We start from the raw sequence: 27373 nt of genomic DNA, 5'->3' as shown, positions 1-27373 counted from the left end.
GGGCCAAAAAGCGCCAAGCCCCCACCTTGAGCGCAGCAGGACGGAGGCAGGTTGCTTCACCAGCACAGCGCACTCACTGCTGCTGCCCACGCTGCCACTGCTCCGGCCATTGGCAGCTTTGGTTTGCACAGCCATCGATCCAGCCACCTCTCACCAGCACTCAGCTCTTTTCGGAGGACTGAGGAAAGCAGCCTTAGCCTTCTTGCTAAGCAACTACATGAAGCGCACACTTCGTTACAGCAGGTTCAAGAGTTCAGTTAGTATGTGGCAAGAAATATAACAAGCAAAGTCATAGGAGACTTCCAGACATGTTTACTACAGTTAAAAAGATGTTATAATGAATTTTTAATGGCTGTTTACACCACAATTCTTGCTAATTACCTTTTTTTTTGGATTGCACGGCATACAATATTCTTATGATCTTCCAGAAACTGACAGTATGTCAGATGGAAATGGTGCAATGTAACAAGTAAGAGGCAGATAACTTTCGTCTCTTGTATAAATAAAACTTACAGTCCTAGTGCCCTTACACTAGCTGTTTTCTGCAGTCCTCTGATGCTAGTTGCCCACCGCAGAGACAGCTGCCATCACCTTTGTTTCTTCTCCCTTTTTCTTCCTATCCTGTGTTAGGCAGCCTATGTTCTAAAGGGCATCCATGTGCTGCTCTGCACATTGTGGCTGGAGCTACCAAACACAAATGGCAACAAGCAGAGTCTGATCTTTGTTATTTATTTATGTATTTATTTTTTACAATTACTAGCAAACTGGTAAAGTTTAAATGCTTTAAGCCATTACCAGTACCTCTCAACATAACTGAAAGCTGGTCACAGATCTCCCCTTCACAGTAAAAGCTGCAAGGGCTGAGCACTGGCCCTTTATACCTCATGAGACTGATTCAGAAGCCCTGAGATCGTTGCTATCTGATGCAAATCTAAGGAAGTGCACTTGAAAGAAGCGTTCTGACCTGCCTGTAACCTTGGGCTCAGACTCTGCAGCAAGCAGCTGGGTACTGGTCAGGTCCAAATACCCGTCACAGACCATTTGGGCAAACCCATACGCATTCCAACAGCAAGGAAACCTCCTCATCCTGCCTTCTACAGGCCAACACTGGATAGGTCTGCAAGGAAGCTCCAAACAATTCATCTCCAGGTCACAGCCTTTTAGCTTAACATACTTCTACATTCTGTCTTGCAGCTTACAGCTTTCCAAAAGCATGTAAAATGCAGAAACTGTTTTGACATGATTCAGCTTCATTTTTGTTTCTTGAAATAAAAGACCAGAATAGTCTGGTCTTAGATTTTGCTTTTTCAAACTACCTGAACAGCATTTGATCTACCTTTGCTGCCCTACAGTCACCTTTCCACTGTTGACAGGACTCCTCTGAACTCATCAGCAGGACAGACAAGAAAGCAACTGGAATAGAAAATCAGGCCATCAGGAAATCTCTGCTCTGTCCCAAGCCAAGCTATGGAGATTGCTTTGCGTGCAAGAGCACTGTTCAGAAAAACACCTGGTGGATGATCACCATCGACTCATGCAGATGAATGGTAACACTGGCTCACACCGACTGTGAATCTCTATTTAAGTATCCTAGATTCATGAATCGGCAGAATTTAATGCAAGAACAGTCCTACTGTAAATTCCGTTTTCTTAAAACAGGTTTCCAAGAGCAGGTGACAAGTTAACTGCTGCTTGTTTATTCATTCTCTGATGCTACTTAAGAACTCCTACCAGACTTTTATTTCACTGCAGTAAAAGCTGGTGTTAAGAATTTTACAGGTGCAGTTTGCCCTCTTGCAAACGAAGGCTCATGTACGAAAGATCTTATATTCACCTGCTTTGTATCCGCAGACGCCATTGGGGAATAAATAGGACAAAAATGACATTATGCATAGTGTGTAGTTGGATGCATCCAGGAATTCTTTTAAGCATAGGTAAAACCAGGTCCAAAGTCTGCTTGCAAAACAACAATAAAGCTTCCTTGAAATCTCTCACCATGACAAATTAAGGTAACATTTAAAGGAAACAGAATTCAGTGCCATCTGAATTAGCCTTTGACAACACGACTTCAAGGAATATTCTTATTTAGCTCAGCCATATAGCGGAACAGATTCTATTTGATAGTATCCAGATGGTTGTCTATGTCATGTTTTTATCTTACCCGCTGGTACTTCTGGATGAAATGCCAAAGGTAGGAAGTCAGAATAAGCAGTCCCTTCCAGTCTTAAGACTTATGAACTCAGGCTCTGATTTAAAGAAACCTGAAACCTATTGCTCACTATTAAATACAAACAAATCCTCTCAGTTTGTCCTAGATATTTGCTTCTCAGAAATTACCTCTACTCACTGGCTAGGATTCTGTTATTTTATTGCACAAAGGAATGTGATCTTGATGTATTTCAAGGGCTTTCCTTTCTTCAAGGAATGAAGCATCTGTTTAACGTACAGCTGAACTAACAGGACCTGTAGCATTGCTCACTTCTGGGAAGGTAGTCAAGATAGTGCACAACTTCAGAGGCTGGCAAGATTTAAAATAAACAAATAATCTGACAATTATGACATGAGCAAGACTTTCACAGACCAGGGCATTCGTCCGACAGGCTTTGTGCAAACATGCAGTTCAATCTAGTTCCTTCCTTAAAATGTGGCACTGGCCATGAATTAACTATTCAAGGAAACAACAAGAGCAATAATCATTGTCATTAGCAACCTAAAGAGCAATGGAACCTGAAGGCACAATTAGCTTCTTGCAGATTCTGATCTGTGCAATCCATAATACCTCTTTTAACAAAAACATGTGTACAAAAGCAGTAAGGCATCTTTCTAAGTCATATCTATACTGATAGCCTCTGCAAAGGGAAATCACTTGCTGTTGCTAGAAAGAGGGCAATACTTCCCTGGAAAATGAGTACCAAATCTACACCATGCATTTTTTTGGGGGGTGGGCAACATGAACTACTTTTGAAGAGATTTAGAGGTAGTACCTTAAAGTATTGCCAAGGAACGACACGACAACAACTCTCAGTCTCCAGAGCTGTCTATTTTGGTCTTACAGTTCTATCAAATATTAAGAAGCATTCTGGAGTTGTACTTACCAAAATGCAGTCCACTTTAGATTGTACAGTTTTGCTAGACGTGAGGGAAGAAAGAGAGAATAGAAATCTTGAATTAATCTACACAGTAACAACAAAAATATTACATATTAGAAGTGCTATCACTATAGGCTTAATCTCCTGCTACAAAATGCAATGACAGCCTATGGAAGCATACTTCATCTGCAACGTTTTTGGTAGAAAGTCATTGCAAACAAAGCTATTTGTTAGAATTTTTGCTGTTTTACCCTTTTATATAAGAAGTGTATTTAAAATGAAATATAATTGCAACTGGGAACTATTATCCCAAGCTGCAAAGCAGCCAGGATGGATCTCACTACTTTTATTGTTAACTCTTCCACAATTCAGATGCATTTTATTTGTTCATCTGTAAACACAATTAACCCTCCCCCCCTTTTTCCCCACACTTCACTAAATCCCACCACTTCAATGCATTTATTACCAGTTTTCCAAAGAGCTGCTACAAAGCAGACAATCGGTATCCCACTGACAACTTACTTAGAAGTTTCCCCCTTTAGTCTCACTACCTCCCAGTTGGCTTATTAAGAAGGGACTGGGTGGGGACTGAAATAAAAATTGCCATAAATGACCTCAGTAGATGTGCCAAGGTACGGTATGGAACTTATTATACTTCACATAAACACACCCATAAGCAGCTTTTGTGTTTCTTGAAGAGTACTGTATGCTGTGTGCTCGGCTGGACCGCGGGTCAGTTGAAGGCATTTCATCATCGCTCTGAACATGAGAATGAGCTTTAACATGCGGAAATAAATAGTCCTTACTGCTGAACACTTACTGAACAAGCACTGAACAACCAGTGTGAGTTCAGGAAACACTTCGCTGCTGGTAGAATAGAACATAATGGAACATCCTGTTAGCAGAACTAAACAGAGAATTTCCAGTTGTTTTACTTCTGTACAGGTGCTACCACATACAACAGAAAGGCCAAGTAAGGTATCCAATGGACATACTAAAATCACAACTAAAACAAGCCAAACAGCTCTAGTGCCCGGTGGAAATAGGTGCTGAACCAGTAGCTCTAGCTCCTATGTTACGTCCAACGTTCCCAGAGGCAGGAGCCTGGCTGTCCTGGTTATTACAGCATCGCATTTTGAAACCAGAAGTTTAGGACAAACCTAAAGTATGTCCTGCAGGAGCTGCTGTTACCGGTCCCCTCCACCCCCCTTCCCGTACAAGAAGCAGATATGGCAATAATGGCAATACATCAGAAAGCATCAATAGGCAAAACTGGCTAGCAAGGCCACCGATGGAGATACAACGGTCGTGTCTGCTGCTGCTGGCCTGCTGTTAGGACAAGCAGCTGGGAAGATGCCTGGGAATGCTAAGGCAGGAGCAAAGCTGAGCGGCTGGGGATTTGTGCAAACACAGAGAGCTAAAGCCAGTGAAGTGGAAGCTTTTCCCTGCCTAGATGAAGGGGCTCCCACCTACTGGAACAATCGGAGAAGGGCATCCAGATGTCATCTCGCTCTTCATAAACCAACATCTTACCAGAAAGTCAACGGACACCAAGCGTGGAAACCTGCTGCTGCTAGGAGGTCTCAGTGCATCCGACTGAAAGCTGAGCCAAGCAGTACTGGAGCTCAGGGCTGCTCCCAGAGCACAGCTCTCGCCCTGGACTCCACCTTGCCCCACTGCCTCCTGCCCCTAGCAGGGTTTCACAATGCTTGTTGTGCTACAGATTCGCAGCCTCTTTCATAAAGCAGCAGACAACACGTGCCCACTTTTGCACCGAAGCCTTTCCATGGCTTCACGTGAGAGCTTAATACAGAAAAGCAACACAGAGGATAAGTGGACGCAGGGGACAGGCAGACCAAACTTAGTCCAAACACCGCCTTTTCTCTGCGGACTCACTCCCGATGTTTTGTGCTAGGTTTTTCAGAAGGATGTGCTTCTGCCAGCACAGTTGACAGCCCGGGCAGATTCTGCCAAACTGCCCATAAGCATGCCCATTTGCATTAATATTTTCTTCTTACAAAAAGAAAGAGGCAAACTGCCAGGAGGCAGCTGGGCAGGAGATCCCTGGAGTTGTCCTTTTATCTCCAAAGATCAGGCTGAGTCAGTAAATGTAAATTCTCAAATTCAGTTCAGACTCTTCCAGTTGTGACCCCTGCTCCGACAGCACCGATCAACACTGTCTAGAAGCAACAGCAAAAGAGCAATAATTAGAGCAGTGAGTGCAGTTTCTCTGTTCCCTTTTTGTCAACTGGTGGCACAAAAAGGATAGTCGAGCTCGTGTCCTCTAATCCCCACACAGATGTTGTGACATTTTACAAGGCAAAGGTCCCACAGCTCAAGCAGGAGTAAGCACGATGTCTATTTTAACAGACATCTTTTCACCTCCCGCTGTGTGCTCCTTGGTATTCTAGAAGGACATTATTATAATCTGTCACTGGTAAACTGAGGCTTCTTTTACCCTACCCATATCCCAGGTTAACACAAGCTGACTTCATAAAGACTGTGCCTGATGAGAAACACTTCCTATTTACCTTGCAGTGCAGTTGATCCACGTCAAAGTACAGCAACAACCCTCTGCAGAACCAGCCCTTTGACTGGGAACGTGCTGGGACAGCGATCTTTGCATGGTCCTGAGCACTGCACAGAAAAGCTCCTTCTGGGGAAATTACAAGATGAAGCATCTCCATCTTACCAGGAGATAAAAGGACAAGTGACAAATGTGGTGAAGTAACAGCCACCCCAGTTAAGATGTATTTGACAATGTTATTTATTTTACGCCACTTCTTCCTTCGCTAGCTTACAAGACAGATGTGTTTTGAAAGCTGACAGTTTTCAAATTTTCAATAAATAAGCCTGATTCTGTCTCTGCCAAATGCATCTATTACCTAATAACCACTTTAATGGCAGTAACTGCACCAGTCGGGCTCAGTTTTACAGGGACAAAAATTTAATTTGGTCAACTGTCTTGGGAGACTTCTGGCAAAAGTTCATTTGGTCGCTCTCCCACCCACGATCACAACAGCGAGGCAGCCTCAGACCCTGCCCACAGACCTACGTCTAACACGTGGATTTTGGGGCTGTTACCCATGCACTTTGCTACGTGTCCAGTACCAGCTGTGGAAGAGCACCCAAAGTGATAGATGTTCTCGCTAAGGAGAATAACCATTTGCATCTCTTAGTGACCTACGTCCACCTAATTTTAGTTTTCAGAAGCCACGCTGCTAGCGCTGCTCCTCCTGGGCAGCTGCTCCACGCTCCGTGCCAGTGAGTGCCTGCAGCACGCGGCACAGGTACGGCACCCGTTCTTCTGCAGCTCCCTATGCTGAAAGTCTCCCTCGAGTCCAACTAGTTCCCTTACCCCATCCACAACTTCATGCAGGCTGCTCCAAGCAGTTGAATCCAGGGAAAGCAGCAGCTCCTCTGACTGAGGGGACAGCTGTCCCATAGGGGCGATAACAAAGGCGCTTGTTTTTGACAGCTGCCTTCAGTCACCTGCTTGCGTGAGGTACTGATCCTCCACGAGAACCTGGGAGCAAAGCTACAACCTTTGCAAAAACGACTAAGTGACCCTACTGCAATCAGTGATGAAGTATTTACTCAGCTGACAGTTCAGATACACACAGCTACTCCAGAAAGATGTGTTTCAGCCCCACTGCCTACAGAAATGCTTCTCAAAAACACCAGCTCTGCCCAAAACACCAGTCTCAAACAGTTCCCCTCTGAAGAACTACCCTTAGCCGTCAGCTGGAACACTCAAAACCCAGAGCCCAGCTTCTTCTAATGAGTTGAAGAGCAAGGCAAAGGGGGATTATTCAGCCTGTGCTTTACAGAAGCGGAACAGCAGCTCCCTGCAAAGCCTCTGCCTTTCACAGAGCCCCCCAGCCCAACACCTTCCCCAGGAATACATGGGCAGCTCTCATGTCGCAGACCAAAGCCCTACTGGAAAGCCTCTCAGCAGTTTTCATGGACTTGGCTCCTGACTCAGTCTTTGGGCCCAAGCCCTGTGCCAGTTCCTGCACACTCACTGTTCAATGTTGCAGCAACTGAAGCTCCTGAAGGCTGTAGCCCCCCTGGCAACCTCCTGAAATGTTGCTCTAAGCAACACCCTGGGTACAGGGACACGTAGCTGATGCACTCTGAGCAGTATGGGAATATCTTATTGTAAGATATGGAGAACTCAGTTGCTCTGAGTACATTTACTATTTCCTCAGTTCTGTAGGGTAGAGGCCATATCATCACAGGGGATATGAGAAGCCTTATGCCTGTGAGATCAGAAAGAGGAAGGCAGTTGGGAGGGGTAAAACAAAGCCCTCCAACTTGCTAGCTGCTGCTCGGTTAACTCCATAAACCTTCTCCAAGTCAGCACAACCACCAGAACTGACACCAGCTTTCCAACAGTGAGTTATTGGTTTAGTATCACAGCCAGCAGCGCAGTGAATGCTGGAGGAACATCTATGCATGTGCTGCAAACACCACGTGAGCGCCCGGCTGCTGCAGCGCAGCTCCTCTTCGGGGAGCCACTGTGCATGAAGGACACCAGCAAAGGGGCTCTCAGTCCTGTGCCAGGCAGGAGCGGGACAGCAGCACCTCCATGACACTGCCTGTTACCCCAGCAAAGGACATCCCAGCCTCAAAAGCCGCACAGGACGTGGCTCCCATCATTCAGGCACTAGCTGCAGACTTAATCCTCAGATGGAGGAAGTTGTACACAACTGCAACAGAAGTCCAGCCTCACAGAGTTCGGGAGACAAGTGCAGCCAGAATTTACAGCGCAAAATCCTGTAATGGTTTGAGTAAGGTGCCTCAGGAAGCCTGGAGCCCCTTCTTCATTATGGCTTTAACTCCAGCTGTGAGATTGAAACAAATCTCTGTATCCTCTTCCGCACAGTCCTGCAAACATCTGCACAGACTGCAACACCCTCCTGAGAACGGGCTCCAGAGCTCTGCTTCACGTGCTTGGTGCGTTTTGGACAGCCCCGGAAAAACATTATTTCTGCCTAACCCTCCTGCAGGTTATGACAAGGAACAACTTGCCATCAGCGCCCAGAGCTGTGCCATACCTTACAGAGACGGGACACAACTCCTGAGCAGACAGAAGGATTTCCTACTGCAGAGCTCCCAGAGCACACATGCTGAGATCCATCATTACCTGACACGGGGATGCAGGAAGAAAAGTTGCGACCAGAAAACCAAAACCCCAGCGTGCAGGTACCTCTCAGCACTGCTAATTAGTTACCATCAGAGATGATAAAGCAGTTACCAGTTCAGACAAATAATGCCACGAGGGAGGTTTATAAAGCTCTAAAATAAGCTTCCTTTGGAGAAGTGGGGGGATGACCACAAGCTTTTTCTCTGGAGAGCTCAGCACAAAACCAGCACCAACGTGGTGCAGCTCCAGCGAGGGGCAGGACCAGAGGCTGCTCAGCAGCCACCAGGAGATCTCCCACAAAGTCACCTGTAGCCCACGCGTACTGCGACATGCTGCTACCCCAATATTTTTAGGCAGATACCCAAAAATAAGCCTTCTGTGTGAAAGTGGAAGGTAGCTAGGTAAGAGAGCTGGCTGCCAAGGAAGAGTTATCTTGGTCACATGGCCCCTTACAAATTATCCAGCTACGCAAGGTCTCCATTTCTCACTGCACCGATCCTTCCCTCGTACCATCTTCAAGGGTTGTCTGCCGAACTACTCAACGACAAGGTCTGCAGGTAGCCTTGTTCCTTCCGTGGAGGAACAGCACCGAGCGAGCAGCAGCCCTTCTTGCTGTCTCCCAGGCACAGGAGGTATTTCAGCGTTGGCAGCAACCTGGATTTTTTCCTGTTCAGTTTCCTGCTGCCTCTTTGCCTCTTCCAAAAACCTCGTTAGTTCCCAAGGACAAGTCAGCCTCCATTACTGAATACCAACCGTGCCAATCCAGGGCACATCATTTTTCTGAAAGCCATGTCAAAACAGAAGGGATAATTATTAAATTAATTAAATTAATTATTAAACTGAACACCCACCCTTTCCAAAAGACTCAGATCTCTCTTCTAGGACGCTGGGGACATCAGACGACATTTCATAGAAGTCCATTTATTCTGAATGCTGCGAGGAAGCACTCAGCAACAGGCCCACCAACCACATGACAGCAAGTGGCACTCTCAGAGAGGTATTATCATCATACCGCCTGCCTGCAGGATTCGGCCCTTAATTCTTAGGCTGACTGAATTAATGCTTCTCTTAGAGTAACAGCTCTAAAAATATCTTTATAGAACCTTCCATTCAGAAGCACAAAGAAATGTTAAACTGGAGCCAAGGATCATCTAAGGAGAAAATTATGAAAACAGCCGCCTATGTCTGTTGCTACTCAATTAACATCTTAACATATGCCACGTTACGTTGTCTGGCTTGGCTCATATTGATAAAGAAGTAAAATGGTTGTAAAAGCATTTCAACTAAATATTTAGAAAGCAGAGCTGCAGAAGGCTGAAATCTGTTTCAATTACTGCACTGATGACTACACCGCTTAGCTAACGGAGGCAGAGCTTTCGCTAACACAGGCCAGTACGGAACAGCTCCTGTGAAAGGAAAGCACACCCAAGCAGGGCATTTCCACAAGGCAACCTTGGCATCACCGTCACTGCATCCCCTCCCATCCTCACCTCTCACAGCGAGGCATGGAAGAGCCAAAAAGCAGGGCTTCTGATGCCACCTAGGGGCTCTCTCCCTGCCTGCACTTTCTCTCCTGCAGATAATTCAACTTGATGTCTTAAAGGCAAAATACAAAATACTACAGGCCGTTTTGGGGACCTGTAAAATCCTGCAGCTCTCAGTGCCTTAGGTGATAGTGTGCCGTGGGATTGCTGAACCCGCCACAAAAGCTGAGCTTTTCCAAGTGCCTACTTAAAAAAGCAACCGAGGGACCAAAGCCCTGGGAAAAACAGCCCACGGCAGTATAAAGATGAAGTCACAGCCTCTGTGTTCACCTGTAGAGGCCATTTCAAGCAGCAGCATCCAGCTGAACTGCAAGCTGCTTCTCAGCTGACCAGTTCGTTTTCCTTTCTGTGTCAATGCCTTTATGTCAGACCATGCAAATTGTACAGCCTGAGCTGAGCTGGATTTCATTGAGTCGGATCTGTTTGCTGATCCAACAGAAAATTTATCATCTCATTAATGCAGACGAGCTTCCCACCAAATCCATTAACTGAAGCAGCTCATCCCACAACCCCGGGATCCAACGGGAGGCAGCGACCGCAGAGCTGCAGGTTCCAGCATTTCGGCGATGGCTCACAACCAGTTCGTTTGCAGCGTAACTTTCCAGTACCCTCCTAGTGATGCCACAGAGAGCTATCAGAGGAGACAGTGATTAGGTCTGACACTATTTCAAACACTTAAAACCAACAACAACAAAATCCAGCAACTGAGCAGTGAGATTCAGATGACAAGTTTTGAAGACAGGGACTTAACTCTTCTGCCTGTATTTGAAGACTCCTTTAAAACAGGGAATACAATCTTTATCAGACAAGTGACAAGTCTTTCCAGGCACAGAGCTCGACTTACTTGCAGAAAAGATGCCATTATCCTATTTTGTGTTCTCTCCCAGGTTCTCTCAACAACTTTTTGGAAAGATTTTCTTCAATAAGGTTGTTAATCTTGAAATGAATCATAGAAATGGACCTTATGTGCAATAGCAGTCTTCTATCAAATCTGGTTGTACCTTGTCCCCTGCCACTCATTTCACCTTTAAGCTAGCACAGCTGACTTCTCAAATGCCAATTTACGCTGTCATATCACGAAACTGTCACAAATGAAGACAGATTTGGACGTGAACAGACCCAGATCTGTAAACAAGAGAACTGCCAGTAACAGCGAACGTACCTCAATCTATTCAATTAAACTACTTGAACTTAGCACAAACACAAGCCAACGCAACCAAAACATTTAATACGAGACAGATTAAATCTCCCAGTACTCAAAAGCAAGTATATTCTCATTGCAGATAGAAGGTACAGGGACTGTAACTCTGTCTTGGAAGCACATGAAGTATTGTTATTTCCCTATAGCATAAAAATAGCCAGAGTTCTGTCCGCTGGAAATGTACCAAAGTATCTAACTAAGGCCTCAAAAAAGTAAATACAGAAAGCTGCCACCAATTTGTAAATATTGGCTCTTCAGCTTGAAGGCAGACTCCTTTAATCCAAGCCAAAACACTCTTCTTTGCAATATAAGGAAGCAAGAGAAACACCAAACTGATAAAAGAGTGGGCCAAGCCGAGCTGCAACCAACTGATCTTCCATGTAACCTAATCTACGTCCTTCCACTTGCAGAAGAGAAAACCCAAGGTCGGGTTTAAATTAGACACAAAAAGGGGCAACACTGGACCACACAGCTGAAAAAAACACTAGATCAGCATGCCACTACATTTTAAGTTACTGCAGGTTAAAATTAGTCAAACGCATGACTTCAACACTTGTTACTAATATAAATGCAAGAAAAATATTGCATATAGGATAAGAATTATTTAATCCCTACTAATTCCTGAGACTACGATTATTTTATACATTATTAAATAATGCCAACGATACAAACAGCTGAACAAAGAAGGAAGATAAGGCTGCTAATGAAATACCCGTCTCCCATGTAGCCCCTTACAATGAACTGCCAAGGAAGAACTGCTGAGAAATGATCAGTTGGCAGACATCAGAATACCTGGGTCTGAAAATTAAATATATAAACACCTCTTTTAGCTTTCTGAGGAACTCTAGCTCTATGCAAATGCTGAAGACTCATTTCCACAATTCTTAAAATAACTGGGAAAAGCCTGCCACAGCCACAGCATGCCAGGTGCTCTGTTCCAGCAACACAACAGTCACTCAAGTTCCTGTTTTGTATTTCTCTTTTAAATTACTTAAATACACTTTTTGGCTACAAACTACTTGAATAAAACTCTTAGAAGAAACAAGAAAATGGTCTTATACATTTCTCACCTCTGTTTTTTTCAGCACTGATCTAAATTAAAGTCAGTGTATATTGTTACTTCCAGGCAGGACTCTGTACCAAAGCTGTGATGCCCTCTGCACACTGTGTGGGAAGATGATAACGCCTTCAGAGGAGCTGCATCCCGTATTTATTGCTGACAACCCATAGGAGACACTGCAGGGTATTCCCAGATCAGTCTGCATGGATCAATTGCCTAGAAAGCCTCAACACAGAAAGCACAGGGTGATCTACAGAAAACTGCATGAACCAAGTCCTACTGGAGAAGTCTGTGTCTGCAGCATGTCCTGCTGAAAGCAGAAAGGTTTGTGGCTAAATGGCAACTCACCTATCACAACGGGTCACATATTTCACAATGAAAACTGCCTTTAAAACTAATGAGAAACCAACCAACCAACCGTTGTTGTTCCTGAATTCAGTTGTAGATAGCTGTGAGATCTGCTGCTGCAGCTCCAGCCCCGCTCAGCAGGAGCCCAATCCAGTTACAACTTGATTGCTCAGGGCTTGTATTTCTACAGGGCCTGACTGGGAGATGCTAGGAAGCACGATGAGATTTGTCTCAAGCCTTTCTCCCACATGGCTCTACGAAAGGATGCCTAGGGAAACCGAAGGGGTGGCAGCACTTGAAAGAACAGAAACAAGGAAACGCAGCCCCAAAACACAGGTGCACAGACCCCCCCGTACCATCAGCTTGAGAAAGACAAAAGCACATCACCTGCCTGCGGAGCACCAGGACAGAGCGCAGCGTAACGCAGGATGCAGCCCTGCCTCCCCACCTTCTCCTCTACAAAGCAAGGCCACAGAAGGCTGGTGACAAGGTGCCGTGGTGTGCATACACCCACGAGACAAAGGGAATGGCGTCCACTGCTTACACCTAACGCACAACCAGAAACATGTGAATGTGGACAGTGCTCTGGTTATTGTGCAGAGTTACACAAAGCTCAGGCCATCAAACACATCCAAGCCCCCAGCGTTACCAGTGCCACCACAAGGGCTCCAGACTGGGAGCACACGTTTCCCAGTGCTGGCACAGGTGCCAGGACAGCGTATCTAAGCCTGCTGGTAACAGGTGAGTTTTTGTTCATTTCTCCTAGTTCCTTTAGACGTTTCCACAACCTGCAGCCATCCTAGCTGCTTGTTGGTATCAGACAGGTTGGCTCCTGGCTGTACCTCTTCTTTATCCTATTAATTTGGCAGCCAGGATGGTTACCACCTGCTGAGCAGTGCTGTGCCCCAGCTCTATCCTGAGCGAGCCCCAGCGCTGGGCACTGACACCGCCACTGGATGGATCCCACAGAGCTCGGGTGCCCCGCACACCCGTCCCCACCCCAAACTCAGCAGGATCAACAACTGCAGGCTTCCCGGTACCCACCCGGGAAGGAGTCCTGACTGCCCCAGGATATAGGAAGTGTTCTCCACGCATCTGCCTACACTTCTTTTGGGCTAGGTGGGCATGGGTGCTTGACCATGGGAAAAGCAACGCCTCTCCCTGCCGTGGGCCATGCCGTTTGCTGGCACATCCTGTAACCCTGCTCCTACCCCTGACGTTTTTGTAGGGGTCAAAATTTAAAAACTGACTCCATGCAGGATTAACACAGCACCACCGCCTGCAGCAGCAGCCATACACCCCTCTCAGTTCCTCATTGCTGTTCAAGAGCCACGGGTTCCTTCCAGCCTCCATCCTTCAGCCTCACGCTTGCACCCGGGGGTGTTTCTCTCACCTCCACTTCCAGGCTTCAGCGCACTCCAGACACAGGAACTGCATGGTACAAAAAGTCACAAGCAGCCAGAAGTCTCTTGCCTACCTCAAATGTCATTTCATTGAGCACCACAGCAGTACATCCTGTAAGCTTTCCACCCTACTATTTAATTCCAAAACTAAGATCTTAAGAAGAGTAACAAACACAAGCTACTCCACATCTCAAGGGTTTGGTTTGGAAAGTTTGAGCTCCCTTAGCCTGCAGCTCAGGTGAACTTTAGTTTACTTGCAGACTCAAGAGCTTGTCTAAACCTGCAAGCTGCACTTGATTAAAATTAAAGCTGCACAAAATTTAATTAAGCTAAAGCCATGTAAGTTCATACCTGCACACATCTATTTCAATTTGTACCTACAGAGCTCAGCCTGGACAGCTGCACTGGCTCAGACTACAAGCGCAGGGCAGGCGGGCATCATTCATTCTAGTCACCCTCACTCCACCCACAGCCTCCTTCACTGCAACTGCAATGAATGAACAAACAAGTTTATCAGATGATTTATTTCTTCTAGCACGTAACTTCTAAATGGGTATCATCGACAGCAGGCAACTAACCAGTACTCGGTATTCCCCGCTGGGGCTTGTTGCTCCATAAGCACTCTGGTATCTATTTTAAAAGTTCTCGTTTTGTTAAATTTTTCTTTTAAAAACAGAGGGCACGTGGCCTGCCCTTGTTTGAAGTACTGAAACTGCAGCCTTGCAGGTCAGAAACTGAGTTCAGCACCCTCCTAGGACAACTGCAGATGTTGTGAATGCAGAACAGTTACATGGAGTCATTACTCACAATACGGCCATGCCAAACGTCCCAAAGACCTGCAAAGTTATACCACAGCTTATTTAGTCAGAAAGAAAAAAAGGTTGTCCTCGATTAAATCTGAAGCAGATTTACAGATTTAAGGAAAACTACATTAAGTTTCTGAATTTCCCCAAATCAGTGCACCAAAAAATTAAGTGTAGGTTGGATATAGAAAGTAACTAAAGCAATATTCACTGAGACAACCGCACTGTTGAAATTCACCTGTAGGCTGCAGCACACAACTGGCTAACACCTCTGAGCATCTAACAACCTGCTGAGCTACATTTATTCCCACACTAATGTGAACCATGATGTCTTGTCTGATGGAGCCCTCCAGGAAGATGTGGTCTAACAACACTACAGAATTCATTGGTCTGGATTTTCATTCCTGTGAGCCACAATGTGTAAACATGCCAGCAGGAGAGCAGATGTCTGCACTAAAGGAATGAAAACGTCTTTTCCCGATCATTAGCAGTTTGACTTCAATTTTTAAGGTGAGCTATTTGCTGCTTTTCCACTCCTTTACTTAGTAGCTGAACTAATCGAGTCAACCTCACCTGAGTTTGACAAATTTAGGTAGGCCCATGTCTTCAAGTGCAAGAATGCACTTGAGCTATCTCCTGCTCCTACCTTGAGCCAAATTTGACACAGAGCTACTGGCATTTAAAGTATTCAGTGGTAACTATGAAATTCTCTGAAGTGCCAAGAATCACTCTGAATTGACAAATAACAATTACTAGATTCTGCACTGAAAACACTTCCCCGCGGTAAATATTTTCACCCTGAACATCTGGAGCTACTGCCAGGCAAGATCCAAGGCCATAAGCATGTGTCTGGGATTACAGAAACAGGGCTTCCACTCATTCAAGCAATTGAACTTCTTAGTTTATTTTAGCTGCAAGTTTCACCAACTTCAACAAGTACAACCACGATGGTACAGGGACCTTGTTCTTAATCCCTCCAAGAGAAGTAAGCTTAAAGAATGGAAAAGAGAGATGCAGTCCGTGGGAATATGTGCAATGAAAGCTGGAGAGGGACAGCTTAAACTCGGTGGCACTGAATAGAAGAACAAAAAATTGTGGATTTTTATTGTTAATGGTACAACAATTTCTTTTTGCTTTCATTAACCAGGAAAATTGACTATTTATAGTGTACAGAGATAGCTGTCTGAACATATTCATGGATCAGGAACTTAATTACATAGGTTAATAAATCTTCACGGTCAGCTTCTAGCACTTTTTGCATAAGAAAATGATAATTTACAAGATAGTTTTTTTTTAATTGATAATTCACTATAAAGTGCATTTAGACAAACTTTTGCCCAATGTAGCACACAGAAGCCAACATTTCCAAATTGCTGTAAAAAGAAAGTCTTTCTTCTTGTGCCTTAAGCACATTTGTTGATGCCTTTTTTTTTCCAGTTTGACTCAGTAAGCTCTCTCTAGTTGTTGAATTCAATTAATGGTTTCTGCTCAGAATATCCCTATTCACATGTTTGGAACTAGATGTGACAATCCCGCTTCACTCACCTGTTGAATGGAAGAGACAAATACACTCTTCTCTCAGCTGCCCATTAATTTCTCAACTTTTAACAAGTTCATCACTGAACAGGACCATCAGAGTCAAGCATAACAAATGTACCTTTGCTGAACAGGCTCCTGAAGCCAAAAGCTGCCCCAATGCTTAAGCACGCCGGGGTGCCAGGTGTGCTGCTAGCCATTACTGACAGCAAGTTATTTTGACTCTTTTAAATATCAACCACCTCGTAAGTTTACATGACTACTAATAGCAACTGTAGTCCCTAACACAGCTTCTCATTTAAAATGCAGACTTAATAAAAAATAAATAAAAACAAAGGATACAGGCAAGCTTTTTATGTATCCTTTATAAAAGGAAGGCTGTATTTCAGAGCATGGATACAAGGTTAAATGATTTTTGGCCTTTGTTTCAGACCCTCTCATCCCAGTAGAAAGAGCTGCAGCTTCCATACATGGGAAGCAGGAGACGTCACAGGGCCTTACGCGCAGCTATGGGGTTTCCTATAACCCAGCCCCAGAATTGCGGAGTGGTTGTTTACCTTTTGTTGAGAAACACTGCCAGAAGGATGAAACAACAAAATCCACAGCGTAGGAGACTGCAGGAGTAGGTGGATGATGATGCTGGGTCAGAATCAAGACAGGTTGCTTCAGCTAGGTGCCCGTCCTGCAGGGGGGCCTCTAACGGGGCAGCAAGGAGCACCTGATGCTCTGCCAGAGGAACTACACCCTGCACATCAATGTCACCAAAGATCAAAAGTTCCCGTGTAATGGCCATCTGTCTGACCCTGAAGCTGAAACCTCAAGTCCCACTTTCAGATTGCCTCCACACACCTCAGCCCTGCTTGCGCAGCATCCAGCCAGCAGCACCATGCCCAGCTCTCCCACAGCCTTAATGCACGCCCAAGCTACTTGATGGAATTGGCAATAAAAATAGCACGGGGTACTAGAGGTGGGGGGGTTCACTGTTTTTCAAAACAGGAGTTAAAATTCCATCCACAAAAACATTGCATTAAATATACCTTAAAACTTGTTAACTTCTGGTACTGAAAAACTGCCTTTTGGATTTCCGTGTGGCAATGTTTCTGGAGAGGAAGGGAGAAAGTACACAGAAGTCACAAAGACTATTATATACTCCAAGTGTTTCCAGGTGACTTCCAAACAAGGGCAAGAAGCTGCAGAGGAAAATGCAGAACAAATTGCCCATCCTATCATCCAGCACACCTCAGTCACAAGCTAATTCTTTTTTGTCCAAGAGATGCTCTTGAGGCAGACACTTCCAGGCAACCTCGTACTAAGAAAAAAAGTTCCAACAGTTTGTCTGTATTGCTGACAGCTTTAAAAATAAGTTAATTCACTCTTTTATAGGCAACCAAAGTAATGAACTGGAATTCCTCCTGTCCAATGCAATCCAACTTTTCCACTGGCAAAAGTCCCAACAACCTTTTTACTGGCACTTAGGAATTTTTGACTAAGAAATATGGATTGCCTCCATGCCCGTGAGACTATCCATCAAAAAGGACAGCCATACATTACAGACATTGACATTAAACCACAAATTTCCTCTAAGGGGAGATACAAAGATGCCTCAATAAACGAGTCCTCCCCAGTAACAAGATTTTCTTCCCAGACTTGAAGTACCTGACAAGCAGTAGGTGACACCATCCACGTCCAGCTCCGGGGAAAAGCTTTGCAGGATCTGTCATCCTGGAGGAGCACGGGTGCATCCTGAGAAACACACGTCCTTAGATGCATCCCCCCACTCTGCAACAGCCCCGCATTTCACCATGCAATACGTTTACAGGCTGCTGCTGGAAAAAGGTAACAGCTGATGCAACCTCAGCAATATGTGAGGACAAGATAAAAACTTGAAAGGATGCCACGTTGTAAACCCTGGACAGTGTCCACCGCGTCAATCTCCTTTACACAGAAGCCACACCAGGAGACTGTCACTCTCAACACACCAAAAGTACCCCAAGTTCATCCCCGAGCTGAATTTCGTGACGGCCTCAGCTCAGCGAGCAGGCAGCCGACGCACTCTCAGCAAGCAGGAAGTTGCTCCTGACCATAGCTACCATACAGGGTTCAACTAAAACCAAAATAAAAAGCTCCTTCTCCTGCAGCTGTACCGGAGGATCATTAAATACAAAAGATGTGCTTAAAATGTGCTGTTACCCAAGATGATGAAGGTGACACGGACGCTCCAGCTCACGTTAATACATCTACAGCCCACTGTAAGCACTCAGCCAGCCCATACACAGCAGCCCCAAGCCACAGTCTGATGTTGACAGGTGGAACCAAAACACACCTCAATTTTCTAGAACTAATGCAGGCGATGAAGCACAGAAATATACCTGTTTATGTAAAAAAAAAAAAAAGAGTACCTGGTTCATATTAAAAAAAAAAAAAAAAGTAAGCTGGCTATTCAGGCAGATTTTTAAACCTAATCCCAGCTACTAGGGATTGTTTGTTTCCTAAGTGACTTGGGAATTTTTAGGAATTGGGAAAGGGAAAGAAAAAATATGTAAAGCAATACAGGCAAAAGGTTCCCATCCTCACCTGCTCCTACAGCGCTGAGAGCACATTATATTGAATGTATGTACTGAAGAACAGACTTGAAATTATCCCTCTCTAAATGGCCACTTGGGGTGGGGAGCCTCAGGAGAAATCTACCAGAATCCCCCGTCTTCCAGGGTCATCTCCAGCTCTTACCAAATGACATACAGCAACAGCCCCCAGCCCCGCAAGCTAACCCAACTCAAACTAATACTACACGTTACACAGCAAGCAAGATTGGGTATTGTAAGGCTGTTAAACAACACATGCAATTCATTTTACACTACAAATAGGTTGTGTACTCTAAGCCTACCCTCCTCTCAGCTGAAAACCTGCACCACTCACTAGGTGTGATTCCAAGCGGCTGTAAAAGGAGAGCTTCGCACTCCTCTCACCCACTCAGGTCCCCTCTGCCTGGCTTCTTGCAGCGGGGGTCACCAGAGACCACCCCCAGCTACCAGGGCTGCAAGAAAGCGGAGCCTCCCTGCCCTTCGACTGATACAATGTCACTGCATCAACCAGGAGCAATTAAAAACAAGCAACAGGGAAAATATTCAGGAAGTTTTGAATGTTCTTCCACTGTCTTAATGATTAAATATTCAAAACCAGAAAATACTTGGCAGCTTACTGAGAGCCTGTTGATGGTACAGCAACCGATAACAAGCGCCCTACTTGATGACAGATAATCCTTTTTCCATTAAATCAAGAAAGCATTAAAATTGAGACACTGGCTAACTCCACGCAAAACAAAACCAGATCTTAAAATTCCCATAGATCTGAGGAGCACAAGACAGCATTCCAACAACTCTGGAATTTTTAGATGTATTTAGGGGATTTTTCTCACTGGCTTGAAAGAACCGATTTGTGCCAGCCTTCTGTCTGGGCTCTTTCTGGATGACAGATCATTGCAATTTTATCTACTTAATTTACCTTTTAAATCATCCAACAATAATCTTTCAAACATGCAGTCCAGCACTCTATCTGGACTGCTCTAGAGGAATGCTATGAAGTGACATCCATTTCCTACTTTGAATTTTGAAATAATGAGATTCTTCTTTATATATGAAGCTTTGCAATATTAGATATTAGAAAGGCTTGAACCAAAAATCCAAATTTGGATCGTGATCTGAATTTTGCAGCTCTGGCCCTTCTCCAAATACTTCTGTTTGGCAAGCTGCAGAGTGGAGTAACAAGAGAAGGCAACATACATAAGTTATGGGATCTGTACAAAAACATTAAGCTCAACCCCTGTGCTCAACCACAGACACACACAAAACACCCCAAACCCCAATTAATATAAAGATTAATCAGAGCTTCAGTATAAATCTGATCACCCAAACCTGAGAAATACTGACATCTTAGCCAGTTGTATCGTTTTTATTTTTTTTTCCTTTAAAGAGCATTCAGAAAGCTTGGGGGATGGCTCTGAGTGTGGATTGCTACCTGCCATGGTGTACACACGTGCAAATCAAACACAATTGCTCCAAACTGCAAGCAACCCACCTCCAGAGGCCTGAGGTAACAGACCTGCAATTCTGTGCTTATTAAGAACTCATTAGAAATGCCACCCTGAAAACCACAATGTCACACTGTCTGACTTGCTTCAACAGCGAGACATCCTGTGGTGGTAAGGAAAACGCTGCTGAAACAAGGAATTGCATACGTTTGGTCCTGTGAAGTCAACAATTGCATGTGCTCCTATGCATTTTAAATGAACAGCAGCAGAACTTAGCCGAGTCTTACTATTTGAATACTGCTTTTCTCCCCACATACTTTATTAGATCCTATTGTTTCAAGGAACAAAGAAAAACAAAGCCCACGAACAAGGGTGAAAACCCCACTCTTCCTAAAGGCAGCTTTACAGAGCTCGTCTCTCCGCAAAGCTGTTCCACCCAACTCCGAGCCAGGATATTCAATAAAACCTCAACTCCATTCTCCAAAGGTTACCGAAAGGTCAGCATTCATTTTATTCGGGTTTATTTTCTAACCTTGTAAAAATGCCTGCAGACCAAATTGGCTTCCACACCTGCTGACCTAGAAACTCCAGCAGCATGGTGGCCGTGCCCCGTTCTGGCAAGCTGCTGCTCCTCCCACAGCGCCCTGGCACCGAGCGCTGCGTGCCCGGCGGCTTGGGGAGGGAGGAAGGCTTTCTCAACAGCAAGGGGGGCGTTGAAGCAGAGGGCAACTCTTCTTTCACGCCCCTACAGGGAGAAGGGATTCTTCCAGCAGAGCTTCCCCCCAAAAGGAAGGTTTCCCCCCCAAAGATGCAGGTTTTATTTAGCCCAACTCAAGAGATCTGCACCACAGATGGTTACGCGCTGGCACTGTTCAGGATTTGCTTATGGTCAAAGAGAAACAGGCCCAGAAAATGATCAGACAAATGGTTTTATGGCAACATCGTCCCTCGGAGATGGCTCTCACCTTCCAAGCGTGGTTTTCTCTGCAACAGCAACGCGGGAGCTACCTCGAGCAATGCACGTGGAAACAGAAGGAGTCAAGTATAACAAACCCCACTGCCTGTCCCTACCCATTTGAGGAAGCAGAGCGTGAAGAAGAATGAGATGCTGCTAGGTGCTCTGTCCACGGAAGGCCAACCTCTCCTGAAATCACCCAGAACTACTCTAAAATATGGTCCATAGCTCAGTTTTTGCCTGTGTATTTCACTGCTTATTTACGATGTTGGGAATTACATTCAGGACAGGGAAGTCTCACAATCACCTGCAAACAACAGACCATAAGGACAGGGAAAACTGAGTTAGTGACAAGAAGCATTTGCAGTTTCACAACACCTCGCAGTTGAGGAGCTGGAATTACTTTTTCCAAGGGGCTAAACACACCTCTGATGTTACTCAGACTTACTGGATTAAGCGTAGCCTGTACATTTGTCAACAACTATTTTAGCTCTTCCTCAAACTCATCAATAACCTTTTATTAAAGATTTTTTTATTATTAAAGAATTACAAAAACTTTGTTTTACCTCCTCAGCAATGAACTGGCCAGAAGGAAGGAGGGCTTGGTGCACTCTGGGCTGGGGGCACAGAATAACCAGGAAGAGCCTGTAATCACTTACAGGAACTCCAGCTCTCCACACAATTTCAATAGACCGTTTAACAAAATGTAGAGGCTTTTTTTTTTTTTTGCTTTTACTTTTATTCCCCGTCTTCCTCTCTCAAGCTACAGAAAACTGAAAAATTGTACAAGCAGATGGATTAGTCTATAGATGAATCCAACCTGGCTCAAAAAAAGAAAAATCTTAAAAAATATACATAAGGGGTTTTATGGGAAATTCAACTGTAGAAGAAAACTACCAAAAAGGTGTTTGCAGCCACATTTTCTCAAAACCTGAAACACCCTCTCAGCTTCCCTCTTCATTGTCAGGTATCTTGTTAAAAATATTAAGACCGTCAATCATTTTTTCCACTCACCCAACCACACAAATAAGTAGTAATTCCTATTACGAAAACCCTCAATGGCATTTCCCAAACTGGGGAGCATTTACTAAGCCAGCAGCCTAAGTGGCGACGCACCCTTACCAACAAGAACTAACGAGGAGTGAGAGGTGCAATTGCGGGAGTGACCTAAGCCATGACAAAGAATGGCACTTCCCAAAGATTAGAAAATAGTGATATTAAATTCAGCGAATCTGGTTTTCCAGCTCAATACAAACAGCCCAGAACTCAACGAGGCACAATTTACCTCCTCCTGCCCCTTCAACAGGAGACAAACCGGGCCTTAGACCCATGTAATTTAGTACTATGTGGCCCAGCTCACGTGGTTTTCCAGTATGACTTCTAGCTAGGGGAGGGATTTGAAGACAAAAATTACAGATCTGAAGCCTACACCCACATCCAGTTCAAAAGACCAGAAAAGCAATGCTTGGAGTTTGCGACTCTGCTGCCCAGTCCTCAGCACGGTTCAAACAGGAGATATTGGGGATGGGGAGGTGAGAAATTAATCTCTGGGGCAGAATTACGCCACTCAAATCCCAACAGATGCCTTTAGGACAGAGAGCTGAGATCCTGGCTAAGTGAAAGCAAGCGGGACCAGCTCGCACACAGACACAAGCACCAGATTACTGTTTACACCAGTAAACAAGTACTCATTTAAGAGCCATCACCAGTTATTTGCAATGGTGATCAAGAAAACAAACCCATCCATTTCTTCAGTTCTTGTAGCTATGGACTGAGTTTGTGATTAATGCAGTGAGCAAAAGGATGAAATTGCCTGAAGCTGTTGGTCCTTTTCATCCCCCCCAGCAGGAGCAGAGAACCTCAGCCACCACCTTTCTCCCCGGGGAACTCCTTGTCCCAGTCCTCGTGCCACGCTCCTTTAGGTACGTTACCGGCTGCCTTCAGCTACAGGATGGTTTTTGGCACCTTAATGTGATAAGGAGTAGACTCAGTCTTCACCAGCATCTGTCTGGGTACAGAAATATCCCATACAAACATCACGTTTGTAAATACAGTACCCTCACCCCAAGAAAATAATTGAAACCCCATTAGTCTATATGCTCAGACAGCTGACTGGGGAGGTTCTCCTGCCTCGGGCTCCAACGTCTGCACAAAACGCTATTAATAAATATAAAAGCTCGAAAATGAATCTAAGGGAAATACAAACAGGCAGATTAAGGCCCAGTGTCCAGGGAAGACTAGGGCAACTCACGAACCCGCCCAAACTGACATTAATCAGGTCGTCTGGGCTCCGCAAAGACGTATTCTTCTTAGTCTAGACTTCTAATCCGTCAGTGGGAAAAGACATCTAATATTATTTCTGTCCTTTTCATCGACACCGTAAGAACACGTCCGACTGTCTGAGCAAGTCACACGCTCAACACGAACAAAAACAGACACGGCGGGGTTGGATGTGCTCGAGTGGGGCAGCTAGGAAAAACACAGCGAGGCAGCGATGAACTTTTAACTTGGGTTTGGCTACAAATAATTCATCGGCGGCAAGCGCGCAGCACACCCGCTCTCATCTGCGCACGGTGCTGTACCGTGAACAAATGCTTCCCGATCTGTTCTTACGCACAGCTAAGACACTCCTTCTCTCCCCTTCCTCAGTCCACACTAATAGTCGCTTTATATAGAAGGGAAAACAAAACAAAGCCCAGACTGGACTCCTACCAAGCACATTTTAAAATCTTCAGCACATATGCTGACTGGGCCTTCAATTTTAAGCAGCAGGACTTAACCTATTGTTTGATTTTAAGGGACTTTGCATGTTCACAATTACTGGAGCTACTTTTGTCAAACTACATTTTAATCTAATAAACAGAATCAATTAAGTATGAGTTGAAATACTGAATAACTCATTGTCCCCCTTGAGGCCTACATCACATACTATATTTATATTTGTCTGTACAGTGGAAGGACATGCACAGACTTGTTTGTGAGCCTCAAGTCCAGTAGCGCAGTAGCTGCTATATTTTGCTTCACTATTTTCATTGACAATACATTTTGAAGACTAAAACCTTTTTTTAAAGAAACAAAACAAAACTAAAAATATCCCTTCGGTGCACACAAACGCCTGTGAGAAAAGAGGCAAAAATAAATCCAGACGAGCGCTTATCTAGGTGTGCTAAATCCTTGGGGAAGGAAACGAGGACTCCGGCATGCCAACTGGCCAGCACACACCACTGGCACGGCACAGGAGGAGGGGAGGAAGAGAAGGGAAAGCAGAAAAGAGGAAGCTCTTCTGCACGTTGCACCTAGCTCTGGTAGCAGCAGAGCTCTGCCATTTTCACAAGCCCTCCCCACAGTCTCTCACACTGTGTATTCATTACCAGCACATGGCTCCTACCGAACAGGACAACAGATCCTGGACTGCAACTGCAGAAGAGGCGACTTGCCACTCTTTTCTCTGGGTGCAGGATGCACGACGTCCCTGGCAATGCTCCTCAGCCTTGCTCCTCAAAAACAACAACTGCATCTACACTACAACGCGAATTGACACAGAACTCGAGCTCCAAACGAGGTCTGGCTGACGGCAATACAGAAACAGGGAAACACACACAACTCGGAGCAGTCACAGACAAAAGCTTTGGAGATGCCAGAGAACAGGTTATGTTGCAGGAATGACCTGATCTCCAAATACTGCATTTCCGCAGCAAAACCTGCGAGGAACTGACACTGTCTGAAAGTGGCAGGGAAGTTCCAGCCCCATGCAGAGAGCTGTCAGGTAGCCAGGGAGGAAAGGTCACGCTCATGGGAGGAATGTCTGTGAAACTACCCCAGGAGACAGGGCTGCAAGGTGCTGGCAAAACCTCTGCTGGTCACAGGCACTTGGCACCAGGCGAGCCACTCACATCGGGTAAAACTCTGCATTCCTTTGTACCGAACAGGCAGGCAGGCCATTCATCAAGTGTACCTGAATCAAATAAGCAATCTTCATTTAAAATGCTAACGTATGCGCTCTTTTTCCTTGAAAAGAAAGCCCAGAATAAAAGGGGAGGTTTTGCTTAGTAGCCATTTTGTCTTCAACTTGGACATGATACCTAATCTGAATGTAATGTAAACATGCTCTCTAAGGCTCGTTTCCAAACAGCACGTTCATGGAAAGAGAAGAAAATCTAAAAAGGACGTCACAAAATACCGTAATAAATTAGGACAGTGGGAAGATTTCATGATCTAAACAGACAGGAAATTCTGCAGTGTGTATTTCTTCTCTAGGTCATGTTGCAGAAAAAAAAACAAAACAAAAGGTAGTAAGTGTTGATTAAGGACGGGTGAATTACTGCTTACTGTTTCAATTCTAAAAAAAAAAACAACCACCAAACAATAGACACAATTTCAGTATGCCATTCAGTAAAATAACCTGAAGGGAAAATTATATTTGGATTTTTTTTCTTTGACAGCCACACGGATTCAAAACATAAAAGCTAACTATAGCATCAATTGAGATGCACGCTACATCAGTCTGTTTTTATTAGGATGAGCACACGTATTTAGCCATATTATATACATGGTGCGTATATATGGAAAGTATGATCTATGATGAGTAACCTATATTTACAATTCCCCAGTTTCACAATGCTGTATCAGCCCCCTCAGCCAAAAGCAGCTTTTAAAAGCACACAGAAAATGTAAATACTGCAGGTGGTAGCCTCTTGTGGATTGGGGCTGGGGGGGAATGACAAAATATTTCCTCTGCAGAGCAAGTTCAACTCAATTCATCTCTTCACCCCAAACGCATGCAAAATTCATATTTCTAAGTGAAACGCTGGTTTTCTGTGAGTTTTTATTTAACTGGGGGGTGGGAGGGACGGGTTACCGGGCAGTAACGTGCAAGCCACCGTGACAAGTTTCGGCCAAAACTGCGTTTTGTTCGCCAGCCTGGAAAAACTCAGCGAGCAGGGGTGCACGAGGAGGCTGGAAAAATGCCCTGGTGCTGCGAGGCTCTGCAGCGAGGAATGCAGCACCGCGCCGCGCCGGGGGGCGAGCCCCAAAACCCGAGCGGTGGCCGTGCAGGCAGCGCTGCGCCAGGCGCCGCCTCAGCCAAACGCCTGCAGCAGGTGAGCTCAGAGCCGCCCCGGCAGCCCCGCCGCCCCAACCCCTCAGCGCACGGGGCCGTCCGTGGGGGGGTGGGGGGCAGGAATCAGAGAAATAAACAACACCAAAACGTAACGAGGCGCGGGGCTGGCAGCCGGGCAGGGGCACACCTGTGTTTTTTGGGGGGGGGGGGGGAGCACAAAGCGGCCGCGCCCCCCCCTTCCCCTTCCCTTCCCCTCCCCTCACCCCAACGCGGCGCCCCCCGGCCCTTCCCTTACCAGATGGAGCTGCGGATCTTGTGCTGCAGCGCGCTGGCCTCGCCGCCCTGCAGCCCGGGCACCAGGGCCGGCAGGGCCCCGGGGGGCGCGGGGGTGCCGGGCGGCCGCCGCGGGGGCTGCCCCTCCGCCTGCTGCTCCTCCGCCATGGGGGCGAGGCGGCGGCGGGGGCCGGGGGGGGCCGGGCCGGGCGGGCGGGGTGGCGGCGCGGCGCTGCCCGCTGCGGGCACTAGGCCTCTGCCGCAGCCCTCGCGTCAGTCGCCTTCCCCCGCCGCCCGGGGGACATCACGGGCGGGGAGCCGAGCCGCGTCCCGCCGCTACGCCGCAGGATGGCGAGCCCGGCCCGCGGCACGGCGCATGGCGGCCCGGCCTCCTCCTCCACCTCCTCCTCCTCCTCCTGCTGCCGTTCCTCCTCCCGCTGCCGCTCGGCGCAGGGTGCCCGGGCGCTTCCCCCGCCCCGCAGCACCTGGCCCGGCCCGCCCCGCGCCGCCGCCGCCGCCGCTCCTCGCCCCGCGGCCGCCCTGCCCGGCCGGGCGCGCAGTGCGCAGGCTCGGCGCTGCCTCAGCGGGCGGGCCGCGGCCGGGGGGGGCTGGGACGGGGACGGGGCTCGGGGGGCACCGGGGGAGCCCCGGCCCCGCTGCCGTCCCCAGGGAGCGCAGGACGGGTGCGGGTGCTCGGCCCGGGGCTGAGGGGTGGGTGCTCGCGCTCCCTGCCCCTGAGGGTAAGCGAGTGAGTGCCCGGCTCACGCCGGTCCCAGAAAATGCAGGCCTGAACGCAACCCATAAAGCGCTGCCTACATTGTTCAATTTAGGAGGTCGGTATTTGAAAATGACGGTGTCACCGACCAAAGCAAGTGTTTCAAAAAGTACATCTCCGCTTCCATTCCCACTGCTGCGAAGTAAGGTCA

The 27373-nt window shown here is 46.3% G+C and overlaps 2 protein-coding genes across 3 annotated transcripts in view; one reads left to right on the top strand and one right to left on the bottom strand.

Annotated features, from left to right (window-relative positions):
- The window catches only part of RFX7 (regulatory factor X7), a 54544-nt gene extending 27564 nt beyond the window's left edge, over positions 1-26980 (bottom strand). The window contains exons 1-2 of one of the 2 annotated variants that reach the window (XM_068696223.1): positions 26470-26980; positions 3096-3129 (exon numbers count right to left, since the gene is read on the bottom strand). In XM_068696223.1, coding sequence (XP_068552324.1) covers positions 3096-3129; positions 26470-26615 — 180 coding nt within the window. In that variant the 5' untranslated portion in view covers positions 26616-26980. The remainder of the gene's footprint in view (positions 1-3095; positions 3130-26469) is intronic. The other variant, XM_068696224.1, reaches the window with a different exon arrangement.
- Positions 26150-27373, top strand: part of TEX9 (testis expressed 9) — a 49912-nt gene continuing 48688 nt past the window's right edge. The window contains exon 1 of the mRNA XM_068696263.1: positions 26150-26214. The gene's annotated coding sequence lies outside the window, so the exon portion shown is untranslated. The remainder of the gene's footprint in view (positions 26215-27373) is intronic.

The sequence above is a fragment of the Anas acuta genome, chromosome 12 (assembly GCF_963932015.1).
Source record: "Anas acuta chromosome 12, bAnaAcu1.1, whole genome shotgun sequence".
Classification (NCBI taxonomy): Eukaryota; Metazoa; Chordata; class Aves; order Anseriformes; family Anatidae; genus Anas; species Anas acuta.
This window is presented reverse-complemented; position numbering and strand designations above follow the sequence as displayed.